Below are 14,742 nucleotides of genomic sequence, written 5' to 3'. Positions count from 1 at the left end.
TTTATATATAGCTGAATATCACAAAACACGTTTGTCCCAGTGAACTTTCTAGAAACAAACAACAACATTTTAAATAATACAATAACAGGGAAAATAAGGAAAAGACAAGATACTGCAGAGTGTAAAATAAAAATATCAATAGATTGAATTGAGATACAGCAACAAACCAAAAATCAAAATACAATAAAATATAGTAAACAATTCTTACATTGCTCATGTTAATAAATAAATTCATACCTAATTGATCGTTGATTGATTGTATTGATCCATGCACAAAGAGAGGCACTGCATCTTATTTATTTAACCTCAAAGGTCTTGTCCGATATGGACTGAGCAACGCTTTTGAGTTGACTCTTTTCATCTCAAACTTTGATAAAACAATATATCAAGTACAAGTGAGCCCCAAAAAAGATAAATTATTAAAATAAAAATAGTGACAAATATAAACCTTCCAAAGGTTGCTGTTAGATGTTCATACACATTACTATCCAATCAAACAGCGTTACTAAACCAAAATCATGAGTAGATATTTTTAAAGAGTTAACCCAAGTGAAACATCTGAGGGAGTAGGTTGATTACAAATGCTTTGGGTCACAGTTTTTGTCTTGAGAGGCGGATCTTATTAAACATAAAACATCTTTGATTACGTCACTTCCTGTGTCACAGTTAGCACGCTGATTTACAAACGTCTCAGTGAGGAGGCGCCACTCTGTGTACCTCATCCCACGATTTGTAGATCAGTGGTGTCAGACACTCAGCAGCGCTCACTTGCGGTGAAACCGAAGGTCACTCCTTCTCTGCAACTTCTTGTCTACAGGAATACGGACTCGTCCTGTAACTATATCACAACGCAATGGACAATTTTGAAAATTTCAGTGCGTCGGACAAAGCAGAGGCGGCGGAGCTGCAGCGTATGATCGCGATAGAGCAGCAGAAGGCGCAGTTCCAGGCCCAGGTGTGTATGCTAACCATGCTAATACCTCTCCAGATCATCTGTGACGGGGAGGCCACATGCTAAAGGGATACTCGCTGTTAGGAAAAACACTTCCCTTAACACCTATTACAATTCAAAGTTTATTTTATTTTCTTCACTTAGAAAGTGTCAAATATTATAGATTATATCAGTTCCTAATGGCACAAAAAATTACTTGAGTAAATCAGTTTCGAAATTCAGTTTGACATGGGTGAACGAATGAATGAATGAATGATCGGCTAATACAACTATCAGGCAAGTGTAAGGATCAAAGTAAGAAAATGTCAGATACAAATATAAAATATATAGTTCAGTTTCTTTGTAAGGTTACTTAGAGATTACTACATTTCACTCTGTTTTAAATGATGATCCCCTGAAATAAAAATAAAAAACAGTATACATCGAGCTCAAGACACCAAATCTAACACTTACTCCTGTGGTTAGTCCCATTTTTAAATCACTAACGAACCAAACCAGCATTTACACCAGCTCAAAAAGGGACGACACAACATTTGTTTATAACAATCATACGGGCTAGCTGTTAAGCCCCCTTCAACAGATAATAATAATGACCCAGAAAACCATCTGATCTGCCATAATGAAGGATGTCTTGATGCCTTAAGTGCTGTTCGAAGTGGTGACGATACACAACAACTTTTTATCAGACCAACACACCACTATATTACATATGCACCCTCCTCTGAGCCACAGCTGCCCCTCTTATAGTTCATATCAGCTATTGATCTACTTTTTTATATTTCTTTTAGGTGCACACCTTCACTGACGTCTGCTGGGACAAGTGTGTGGACAGTCCAGGATCCAAGCTGGACTACCGGACAGAGACGTGCCTGGTGAGCTGTGTGGAGCGGTTCATCGACACCACCCTGACCATCACCAACCGCTTCACGCAGATGGTGCAGAAGGGTGCTCATTAATAATGGACATTAAGATGCCAGCCGGACTGTCTAATGACATCAATATAAATATTTAGTGTTTAAACATTCTGATGGAAGATAATGTGAAGAAGATATGTTTTTTACTGAATATGCTTTCGATTTCTGCTTCTGGAAGATTACATTTAAAACATGGGAACTCTAAAGGGCGGTAGCTGCAAGATGTACTTGTTTGGGATGAGGTCACATAAGTAAAATGGCACATTGTGTGTTTGTTCAACATTCTATCTATAATCCTTATGTCATTAACACAATGAAACAGACTTCAGTGTCCCAATCACTGTGTTAACCATGTTAACCGATCTTGGTTCAGTGTTGAGTTGGAGTTTTCACTTCCGAGGAGAAAAAATAATGACATTGTACAAGGTTTTAACGGATGAGATTTTATTCTTTTCTCCAGAAAGTCACCCACAATAACATTGTTTTCATATACATGTTTATTAAATGATAAATAAATAGTGAAACACACATCAAGGTATTCATGAATATTCCCCTGTTTTTGGCAGCCAGATATCTCACATACCTGTATGAGTTGTACAATTTTAAATACATGTTGCTCACTAATACAGTAAAATACAAAATGCTTTATAATACAAACAAAAACAACATGGGCAAGTATTCTATGAATATTCATCTTAAAGTACCCAACAGTACACAGTCTAGAATCTCTTTTTGGTGCAGTACTTGTGCATTAGACGTTTGCTTTGGGAGATTTGTTGTTAAGAGAATATCTAATGTTGACATCAAAACAGTTATGTCAGATGGCTTTGCTACATAATGATGCAACATTATCATCTAATATAAAACACAGAATATAATTAGTAACGTGCCATTATTTCAGACAAAATATTTTACTTATTTTAGTTTTGGTTATTTTGGTCGCAAAACCTAGTTACTTAGTTTATTTGAAGCCTTCAGGGGAAATCTACCTAATATCCAATCAATATCAATAAGAAATCTACAAAATGGGAGTCTGTTATATGTTATACCCATAAAATATCTAAGAAATCATCTGCTTTATCTTGGACATTTACATATTTTCTCATAACACATTTTATTTAAAGGAAGTACTTTATCCAGCATTTCTTTACATTTCTTCAGCCTAAAGTCAAATAAAGCAACTAAAATACAATATATAAAGTAGCTGAAATAAAATAAATCCTAAAAATAAATTGCCAAAGGAACAACATTTATTATTGTTAATGTTTTCCAGAACAAATGCACATTTTGCAATTTTAATTAATTAGAAAATAAATAAACAAATTAATAATTTGAGTCACCATTCAAACAACATGTCAAACATGTGCTCTTTGATTTTTATGCATTTAGAACTATTTGTATGGGAAACATAATTTGCATACGGCCTTGTTAGCTGGAACATTTAAATTGACGTTTTGAACTTTGACATATTGGCATTTTATAGTTTATTTACAACTATTTACTGTCTAATCAACAAAAGGAATCAGAAAGTGGACCCGAAAACAGAGTTAACGTTCGGCACTAATCCTATAATAAAATGATAAAATATTCTCTAAAACATAAGATACATAAGGCCCACCAAACTCCTGTGGCCTTAGTTATTATGTCAACAAATGAGAGTCAGGTGACATAGTATAAAGGAAGAGAAAAATACATGAACGTAATAAAATGATTAACATACAGCTGCGGAAACAATTAAGAGAGCACTCCATTTCAACACAAACTGTAATGGCTGACATACATGTAGAGATGTTTATCTCTACATGTATGTCAGCCATTACAGTTTGTGTTGAATTCCAACACAGGGAAAAATTGCCAGTAGTTTATAGAATACAATAAAAAAAAATTAAAAAACCCATTTAACTCAAAAGACGTACCTATAAAAAATAAAACAAGAGAAAGTGATAATGCTGAAGTGGTCTCTTAATTGTTCCTGCTGCTGTTTATACCTTACTTAGAGAACCCAGAAAACATACTTATTTTATCTTAACCCATGCTATATTTCGAGAACAACCAGGTACAGTATGTGTTGCTTCAATCTAACCAAGTAGTTTTGTGTCAAATCCCAACATTCACTACTAAAAATGCAGTTTCACCAAGTTCTGTTAGGTGCAGTCTAAAGCCTTTCAATAGCAGTTGCAGCCATCTGTTGGCCTGATAACATTAAAACAGTGCAAATCCTGCAAATCATGACAGCAATAACAATTAGCCTGTATTCATGCCATTTTTTGGGGGAATGTAATCAGAATGCCAATTTATGAGCTGCCAATAGAAAAGGCTTATACTGCTGATCAAAAGATCAACCAAAGATGTTACTGACATCATATCAGATGGATTAACACGTATATGTCAGTATTACAAGGTATACTGCTTAATCCATACATCAGACAAATCCTATAAGATTTGAAGAAATGTTAACTTAATATATGCTACACATAAAACTAAACTGTTAGGCCATTGATATTTCTAGCTGCCCTGAGTGCAGACTTCATGGCAGTTTCTATCCAGGCATGCGGCACGGCTGTGTGTTCTCCTGCAAAGTGCACGCGGCCCTCACTCTGGAACAGTTGTCTGGCGTAGTCCCCCTGCTGGTAGGGCGTGAACAAGGCGAAGGCTCCTAAACTGTAAGGATCCGAGCCCCACTTCTTCACCAGCCCCCCTGTCCACAGAGGCCTGATGTCCTCTCCATGGATCTTCACCAGGTCTTCCAAGACCACGGCCATGAGATCCTCCTCGCTCATCCCTTGGAAGAGGGTGGAATCGTCGGAGCAGGTATAGGACGCCAGGAGGGCCCCTGCGGCGGTGCCAGGGAAGCTGTGGCTGGGGTAGTAGATTAAGCGAGAAGGCCGGTCTGTGATACTCTTCCCTCCTCTGATGCCCTCTTTCTCCCAGAAGCGCTCCCTGAAGCTAAGTACCACCTTGGTGGAGCTGGCGTAATGAACCGAGCGCAGGGCCTCCATCTTGTCCCCGGAGAGAGGCGGCTGGAAGTCAATGAAGACGGCAGCCTTGGCCGTGGTCGTAACCAGTACATAGTCCGCTGTTATGTTGATCAGGGAACCTGTGTTGCGCCCATCCTGGTATGTTACTGTCACATTACTGCCGCCTGTTTGGTTGATTAGCTTGACCTTGGAGTTCAGCAGAACCGTGGCATTTAACATCTGTTGGAAAGCCCGCGGCAGGTGTTCAAAACCATCTGTCACTTCAAAGTACCTGGAAAATATAAACATGTTTAATTACAGTTCATCGTTAAAGCTACGGTAATAAATATTTTAATTCATGAAAGGCCCTCATAATGACAACTCAAAGTTATCACCTGATTCAACAGGTGTTCTCAGGTCTGGGGAGCATTTTAGCTTGTTCCAGCTTATTGAAGCAAACTTCCAGCACAACCAAGTCAACTTTTGTTGTTTCGGTTTGGTTTAGTTCATTTATTTTCACTCAGCTTAAACTCAATATAAAGCTCAGCAGAAAAAAGCAGAGAGGATCTGAATATTGAGATAGTAATTCATTGTATATCTACAAGTTCACCATATATACCTAAAATGTGGTAATATATAATATACTGTATATAAGTGGCATCCTTGAGACAACCTTAAAAAAGCTATTCCAGCTCCTGATTACTGAGATGCTCTATGTCTGACAACCACTAGTGAGCCAATGCTAAGTCTGAAAACTAAAATTATTATTTCTTACTCAGTGTTGTCATTGATGTCGGCCTGTATGTACAGCATCTCTATGAGTGACGTGTAGAAGAGGCTGTTTTCATTCAGGATGTCCCCGATCATCCTCAAGGCCCCACGACTCAGGTTGCCCTCCTTCACCAGATATTCCTGTCAGCAAATGGAAACTGTCTACTATACATTTTCATTCACATTCAAACTGAGGTATATGTGACAATGTCAAAATAAATCCTCTTACCTTTACTGTGTAGGAATCATATTTATCCAACATGGCACTGCAGCCAATGGCATTGAGGTCATCCTTCATCTATGTACAGATGTAATTAGTTTAAAAAAAGACAAATAAGTGTCCTTCTGCAAATAAAAAGCTAATGTGCACAAAGATAGAAACGATGACGTTAATGTTTGGAATGTGTACAAACCTTCCAGAGTGTCTCACTGAAGAGTTGAGCAGCGGACTTCCCCCTCTCACTTTCCTTCAAGCTATAGTTGAGCACATCAGGGTTGTTTTCCACATTAGCGGTCTTCTGTAGCACTCCATTGATCAAATAGTAGGTGTTGATGTCGTCTTGGATGAAGGGGCTAAGTGAAATTTGGAATTTGGAGACAAAGGAGAGCAGGATTCTGTGGAACAGATACTTCATATTAATAATGTTGTACGTGTAAGAGAAATGTTAAGATTGTTCTTTTTTGGCCAGATCCGTTGTAGCTGAAGTACATAGAACATATAGTTATTTGTCCACCATTTTTAAAGCTTCTACTGTGATCTGAGTATACAGTTTGGAAAGTGGAGTTCATAGAAGGTTTTCAGAGGTTGTTGCACAGAAACATCTTGACAAAGTCTATTCATTCATCACTTTCTTCTTTTTTTTATAGCTAACTATTTAACTGTGCAGCAGGGATTCCAGACCAGAACCCATTAATCAACAACGTATTAGCTACAGGACAATCAGGAATCTATAAATCACCAGAAATTTGTTTTCAACAGAAGTCAAAATCATTTTATTTTGAAGTGTAAACATACAAGTACTATACAAGTGTAATCAAGTAAGGTACTAAATTAGGTTCTTCTTGAGTACTTAACCTATGTGCGGTGTTCAGGTTAGGGTTAGGCTTAAATTGACCCATTTAAAAATGAAACTCCATGGCCCTGGCTTGTTTTCTGATACAAATCAGTATTTAGTACTAAGCTTAAATGCCCCAACACATTAATGTTTTTCATACAATGGAAATAAATTGAAAATCAGTTTTGTCAATGAAAAAATGAACATGCAACCAACGTCTTATATTAGTAACATTTTATAACATAAACTTTATCAATGTTGACACTCCTTTGGTATATTTCTGTAGCAGAGAGTAATTGCAAATATTAATTTCATATTTTTATCTATACATTGTTCGGGAATGAGTGGAAGACAATATTTGTTGGGGATATCGTTTGTCATTTTTTATTTCTGTAATGCTTTGTTAACCCAAATCACGGGTCATGTTGACCCAAACAGGGTCAAATGGACCAAAATGTGAACACAATGCAAGGGGTTAGTTGTTTGCAGATGAAACAAAGTGCCTTTAACATTATTATGTCACTATAAAGTTATGGCCTGCTAGACAGTTGTAAGACACGCTCCCGTCATCACTGTACTCACCTATGGAAGCTGGGGATCCTCATGGGGCCAATTTCTGCGTACCAGCCCTCTTTATTGTTCCTGAAGGTCTCCACACGTCCTCCAATACGGTTACTGGCTTCTATTATGGTCACCTTTTGGTCCACATAAACAACTATTGAATACAGTTTCATATTCTCAACTCATACGCCAGGTATCATCACCAGGATATCTCCTCAGAAAATACAAGTTATTAGTATCATTTCCAGCAAAGGTCTTTATTTTACCTTGTGTCCTGCATCTTCTAAGAACTTTGCAGCAGTCAGTCCAGCAATGCCCCCGCCGATGATTGCTATGTGACGAGGTGTCTTTGTGGGAGGCAGACCTTTATCCACAATGTCCAGAAGCTCGCTGTAGTCCGTATCTTGTAGGCACTCATTCAGAGGGTCTCCAAAGATCCCACTCACAGCGAACACCACAACCCCGATCAGCACCAGAGGAACTGACGGAACAATAAACCATCAATTCAAGTGAATTCAAAAAATCATGAGGCATATAGAATAGAATAGAATAACTTTCTCAATTTAGGAAATGTTTACATCGCAGCAGCATAAAAAACAAGGCAATATAGCTACGATACAATTAAATAAAAAATATACATTTGTGACAAAAAATGTACAGAAAATATCAACAAAAACAAAATATAGAGCAGGATATAATATGTACAATAAGTGTGAGAGGTGTGAAATATTAAATAGAATAAATATGGAGTGTACAATATGGTATGGTTTAAGTCCAGTGATCACAGCGAAGCTATGGAGTTGTCTGCCAGCCAGAGGTGAGTTATTGTACAGAGTTATTGCAGTGGGCAGGAATGTTCTCCTGTATCCGTCCTTGTGACAGTGGAGCAAGACCAGTCTGTTGGAGAAGGAGCTCCGCTGTCTGTCCAGTTGCAGGTGAAGAGAGAGAGAGAGGGTGGGTGGGGTTATCCGTGATGGATAACAGTCTGTTGAGAGTCCTCCACTCCACTACAGCCTCAAAGTTGTCCAATTTGATGCCGATGACAGAGCCAGCTTTCCTGATCAGTTTATTGATTCTGCTGGTGTCAGCGGCTCTGATGCTGCCCCCGCAGCAGATGGCAGAAAAGAAGAGTGCAATAGCAACAACAGACTGGTAGAAGATCTCCAACATCTTGCTGCACACACTGAAGGATCTCAGCTTCCTCAGGAAATAGAGTCGGCTCATCCCCTTCTTGTACACAGCGTCAGTGTTGGCCCTCCATATTCAGAAATGGAGGAATATTTCTATGCTGTAAAAGTCAGAATTTAACAGCTTGCACTGAGAAAAGAAACAAAGAGACCAACTTCCAGTTTCCTTTCCTTAATCCTGAGCTCACAAACACAACTTAACCACAGCTCAACTAAGGATATATGACCAATCATTGATTCATATTACCCCTTCACAATAATCCAGCTGTTGGGCAAAATATCTCACTTTCAAGATGCAGATTTAATGATTAAATTACATGAAAATAACAATTGTATAATGTATATAATACACTGTTATGTAATGTAATAGCAGTTGAATTAGTACTTACAGAATTTGCACAGTGCCATCTGAGGGATCATCTTAAGAATGGTACTCCACTTCTTCCTTCTGCTGCTGATACTGACACTATTAGAGGCAGCCTAACAAAGACAGATGTAGGAGTCACTTAACACTGTGATGGCAAACTTTGTGTGCTTCCATTACGCCAAGATAGCGGATCCTCAGAGGTTTAAAGCATTGGCTTAGCCTCTACAACAGACATGCTACAACTTAAGTGGGTAAATGTTCATGAATAACTCTCAGAAAAATTACTCGATGAAAATCTCACAAACTGAACAGTTTTTTTTAACAAAAAATACAGAAAAAATGCATTGAATTTGGTTCAAACTCGACCAATCATATAATAATAATACATTTTATTTGTATTGCACTTTTCATTTCAGCAATCTCAAAGTGCTACAGAGCAGGAAAAAAAATAGTTAAAAGGAGAATCTATAAAAAGAGGCTGTAAACATCTCATATCAGTCAATTGCATACGCAAATCATCCAAAATGGGTGACAACACTCCTAGTTCATACAGGACTATCTCTGTGTTCCACTCACCTTTGACAAAGATAATGTCTTGTAAGTTGTCATAAGCCCATGCATGGCTGCGGAGAAATGACTGAGTCCCTGGTAAAACTAAACTTTCTAGTCTTTGTCTCTCCATCCATAAAAAGGCTGGATAACCTGGACGACGCGTGGTATGTGTGAAATCCCACACAACGTAATTCTAATAAGGGACTGAGTGGCTCCTCAGGTCTTCCAGAAAAATGTTCCCACAGCGGCTCAAGAGTCAACCACTCTGAACAAATCAGATTAGTGAGGGTATACTAGTCATTACTAGCATACCTCATTTCCTCCATCTTCACCCTTTTTAATATCTGACCTGAAAGTTTAGTGGAATCTAAAACTGTGAAACTTAAAGCTGTATTGCATTACATTAAACATACCCAACACAGTACATTCAAATTCTTACTTTTTTAAATTAGAAATAATACATTTAAATTGATGTAACTTTCGACCAGTAAACATGTAGTCTTTTTGCCGGACTAAATCACTCATCTAACTTAACCTTTGTCAGCAGAGAATGGTAATCAAACAGCTTTTATAGGCTGTAGGGAAGGAACAAAAAAAGGCAAGTTTCATTTTCCAGACAGTAGCAGCTGAAATTGAAATGGTTTTGTGTTCAAAGATAAAGCAGTCAGAAAAACTATTGTTATGGAATAGGAAAGTAACAAAAGTAAAAGAATTAGGAAATATTTTATTAAAATGGACAAAAACGAGCAAAAAGACACCTTGCTTATTTCAGCTCATGCTGTCATTATATTTCAGATAGTTTCTCATTATAATGACTAACAGGATATTTATTGTTCTAATATCTTCAGTTTGAATTCACTTCATCAATGTATGCTTCTCTACAGACTGCAGGTACAAAAGGAGTAAAATATGGCATCATTAATGTTTAGGGACTTAATCCCTAATTTTCTGCATCATTGTCAGAGATTTGGACCATTACGGTATCTGTCTTTTTTAGGGGGAAATTCCGTTTTCACTTTGTTTTTATATGCATATATACCTTAATCACACACAGTACACAGGTAGTTGCACACATGCACATGCATTTTTAAGTACACACACAATTTATAAAAGAAGAAGTAGCGAGGGTAGGAATACTCTGTTACAAGTTAAAGTCCTGCAATCAAAAAGTTATGCAAGTAAAAGTGCAAAAGTGTTTGCATCAAAAATAAATGTTAAGTACAAAAAGTAAAAGTATTCATTTTGCAGATTTGCCCATTGATGCATTAATGTGGTCATCAAAGCTTGTAAAGGTGCAGTTCCTTTGTTGGCTGCTGGGTAGTTTGTGCATTTACGCCACGTAAAACTAAAATCTTATTTAAGTGTTGAATATATTTCAAATCATCCAGATCTGCAATACATATTTATTTATGTAGTGGAGCAAAAGTACACGATTTACCTCTAAAATGTAGCTGGGTAAAGGAACAAAGAAGCACAAAAATGGAAATAATCAGGTAAAGTACAAGTGTCTCAAAATGGTACTTAAGTACAGACAGTACTTCAGTAAATGTACTTTACACCATTGCCCGAGTTTAACAATCCCTTGCAGCATGCTACATACATTTATTCCTTCATGTGCTGCCCAGGCCCAGCCCTGGTTAAGAGAAAGATGTACAGTGGGGCAAAAAAGTATTTAGTCAGCCACCAATTGTGCAAGTTCTCCCATTTAAAAAGATGAGAGAGGCCTGTAATTTTCATCATAGGTACACTTCAACTATGAGAGACAGAATGGGGGAAACAATCCAGGAAATCACATTGTAGGATTTTTAATGAATTTATTGGTAAATTCCTCGGTAAAATAAGTATTTGGTCACCTACAAACAAGCAAGATTTCTGGCTCTCACAGACCTGTAACTTCTTCTTAAGAGGCTCCTCTGCCACCTTGTTGCCTTCATTAAGCCAATTTGGAATCTCAAGGTTTAAGCATTGGCTTAGCTTACAACAGACACTGCTACAACTTAAGTGGGTAAAGTTCATAATACTCTCAGAAAATCACTCGATGAAAATCCACAAGAGCTGAACAGTTTTTTTAACAAGAAATACAGAAAATTGCATTGATTTGTTCACAAGCTCGAGCAACATATATATAATACTTTTATTTGTATGCACTTTTCATTTCAGCAATCTAAACGTGCTCAGAGCAGGATTATAAAAATAGGTAAAGAGACATCTATAAAAAGAGGCTGTAACATCTCTACTCGTCAATTGCATACGCAAATCTCCAATGGGTGACAACACCTGTTCATACGGATATCTCTGTGTTCCACTCACCTTTGACAAAGATAATGTCTTGTAAGTTGTCATAAGCCCATGCATGGCTGCGGAGAAATGACTGAGTCCCTGGTAAAACTAAACTTTCTAGTCTTTGTCTCTCCATCCATAAAAAGGCTGGATAACCTGGACGACGCGTGGTATGTGTGAAATCCCACACAACGTAATTCTAATAAGGGACTGAGTGGCTCCTCAGGTCTTCCAGAAAAATGTTCCCACAGCGGCTCAAGAGTCAACCACTCTGAACAAATCAGATTAGTGAGGGTATACTAGTCATTACTAGCATACCTCATTTCCTCCATCTTCACCCTTTTTAATATCTGACCTGAAAGTTTAGTGGAATCTAAAACTGTGAAACTTAAAGCTGTATTGCATTACATTAAACATACCCAACACAGTACATTCAAATTCTTACTTTTTTAAATTAGAAATAATACATTTAAATTGATGTAACTTTCGACCAGTAAACATGTAGTCTTTTTGCCGGACTAAATCACTCATCTAACTTAACCTTTGTCAGCAGAGAATGGTAATCAAACAGCTTTTATAGGCTGTAGGGAAGGAACAAAAAAAGGCAAGTTTCATTTTCCAGACAGTAGCAGCTGAAATTGAAATGGTTTTGTGTTCAAAGATAAAGCAGTCAGAAAAACTATTGTTATGGAATAGGAAAGTAACAAAAGTAAAAGAATTAGGAAATATTTTATTAAAATGGACAAAAACGAGCAAAAAGACACCTTGCTTATTTCAGCTCATGCTGTCATTATATTTCAGATAGTTTCTCATTATAATGACTAACAGGATATTTATTGTTCTAATATCTTCAGTTTGAATTCACTTCATCAATGTATGCTTCTCTACAGACTGCAGGTACAAAAGGAGTAAAATATGGCATCATTAATGTTTAGGGACTTAATCCCTAATTTTCTGCATCATTGTCAGAGATTTGGACCATTACGGTATCTGTCTTTTTTAGGGGGAAATTCCGTTTTCACTTTGTTTTTATATGCATATATACCTTAATCACACACAGTACACAGGTAGTTGCACACATGCACATGCATTTTTAAGTACACACACAATTTATAAAAGAAGAAGTAGCGAGGGTAGGAATACTCTGTTACAAGTTAAAGTCCTGCAATCAAAAAGTTATGCAAGTAAAAGTGCAAAAGTGTTTGCATCAAAAATAAATGTTAAGTACAAAAAGTAAAAGTATTCATTTTGCAGATTTGCCCATTGATGCATTAATGTGGTCATCAAAGCTTGTAAAGGTGCAGTTCCTTTGTTGGCTGCTGGGTAGTTTGTGCATTTACGCCACGTAAAACTAAAATCTTATTTAAGTGTTGAATATATTTCAAATCATCCAGATCTGCAATACATATTTATTTATGTAGTGGAGCAAAAGTACACGATTTACCTCTAAAATGTAGCTGGGTAAAGGAACAAAGAAGCACAAAAATGGAAATAATCAGGTAAAGTACAAGTGTCTCAAAATGGTACTTAAGTACAGACAGTACTTCAGTAAATGTACTTTACACCATTGCCCGAGTTTAACAATCCCTTGCAGCATGCCACATACATTTATTCCTTCATGTGCTGCCCAGGCCCAGCCCTGGTTAAGAGAAAGATGTACTGTATGCTTAAGGGCGCCACTAGAGAGCGCCCCCCACCAATTCGGCGACGCCCCCCACCAATTCGGCGCCCGTGGGGGGCTTTACGTTACGTAAAGTTCTACCATTCATTATAACCAGTCTCTCAGGGTTTTTTGCACAAGTTCATGTGAACCTGTATACTGTTTTTGCAAATGTTACTGCTGATAACAGAGTTCTGTGTAAGTTGAGTGTTGTGAACTGGCAGTTAAGAGCACAGTTGGAGTTCCACGTCCCCTCTGGGATGCTGTCCTTCAGCAAGTTTTTTTTTGTTTTTTTTTTGTGTTTTATGCCATCTGTTCAGTTTCCTTTTTCTTCTCTTTTTTTTTCTTTGCCCTACTCCACTCCCCCCTTCACCCCTACTGCTTGTATTTACCTCTCTAATCTCTTAGAACATGACAACTGCATCTAACTGCAATCAAACTCGACCCATCCACTTTATATCTTTAAATACTAAAGGTATGAATAATTGGGTGAAAAGACAGAAAATAGACTCCTATCTCCGAAAGCTACATTCACACATAGTCTTTCTACAGGAAACGCATCTCAAAAACGATCACGCTAAGTATCTCAAGAGGGGATGGGTTGGCCAGGTTTATCATTCGCGGTTTAATGCCAAAGCAAGAGGGACAGCTATCCTCATACATAAGGACATTCCATTTCAAGCTAAGGAGGTGATCGCTGACACAAATGGGAGATTTGTCATTGTCTCGGGTCGGTTATTTGCCAGCCTTGTCATTATGGTGAATGTTTATGCTCCAAACTGTGATGATTATAATTTCTTTAACAAGCTATTCTCAATCATACCCGACGACAACAACTACAATTTGATAATAGGGGGAGACTTTAACTGTGTGCTTAACACTGCATTGGATAGATCATCCAGCAGGGTTCAACCTCTCACCAAATCTGCCAAAGTTATCAACAATTTTATTGTTGAAAATGGTGTTTCTGATATCTGGAGATTTAAATTCAACAACAAGAAAGTTTTTTCCTTTTTCTCCAATGTTCATCACACATACACCCGTATCGACTACTTTATTTTAGATAAGAGATTACTGGGAAATGTTAGCTCCTGCTCATATCACAGTATTACAATATCAGACCATGGAGCAGTTTCATTTCAAATAACATTACCGAACTCCTTTAGACCCTCTCGCAACTGGAGACTTAACTCCCTCCTCCTAGCTGACACACAATTCGTAACTCATATTATTCTCAGATTGTTTTTTTTCTTGAAACTAATGCCTCCCCAAAAATCTCTCACTCAACCTTATGGGAGACCCTTAAGGCCTACCTTCGTGGGCAAATAATAGAATTTTCCTCCAGGGCAAAAAAAGCAAGAGAGTCCAAAATCAGTGAGATCTCACGTTCTATTTCGGAGATTGATAATCGCTACTCATTATCGCCTTGTCCTGAACTTTTTAAAGAACGGCTACGCCTACAGACGGAATACAACTTACTTTCCAC

General features: G+C 37.6%; 2 protein-coding genes across 2 annotated transcripts; one reads left to right on the top strand and one right to left on the bottom strand.

Annotated features, from left to right (window-relative positions):
* Positions 1-663: 663 nt before the first annotated feature.
* timm8b (translocase of inner mitochondrial membrane 8 homolog B (yeast)) lies at positions 664-2,394 on the top strand. The gene is made up of 2 exons (XM_063907108.1): positions 664-955; positions 1,741-2,394. The coding sequence occupies exons 1-2, from the start codon at positions 854-856 to the stop codon at positions 1,906-1,908; spliced, it is 270 nt and encodes an 89-aa protein (XP_063763178.1). The 5' UTR covers positions 664-853; the 3' UTR covers positions 1,909-2,394.
* Positions 2,395-4,346: 1,952 nt separating this feature from the next.
* il4i1 (interleukin 4 induced 1) lies at positions 4,347-8,817 on the bottom strand. The gene is made up of 7 exons (XM_063907570.1): positions 8,787-8,817; positions 7,477-7,691; positions 7,232-7,344; positions 6,008-6,209; positions 5,824-5,892; positions 5,599-5,735; positions 4,347-5,115 (listed from the first exon to the last, which is right to left on the bottom strand). The coding sequence occupies exons 1-7, from the start codon at positions 8,815-8,817 to the stop codon at positions 4,347-4,349; spliced, it is 1,536 nt and encodes a 511-aa protein (XP_063763640.1).
* Positions 8,818-14,742: the final 5,925 nt, after the last annotated feature.

This window comes from Eleginops maclovinus, chromosome 18, assembly GCF_036324505.1.
Source record: "Eleginops maclovinus isolate JMC-PN-2008 ecotype Puerto Natales chromosome 18, JC_Emac_rtc_rv5, whole genome shotgun sequence".
NCBI classification, from domain to species: domain Eukaryota; kingdom Metazoa; phylum Chordata; class Actinopteri; order Perciformes; family Eleginopidae; genus Eleginops; species Eleginops maclovinus.
Note: the sequence above shows the minus strand (reverse complement) of the source record. Positions and strands in the feature narration are given on the sequence as shown.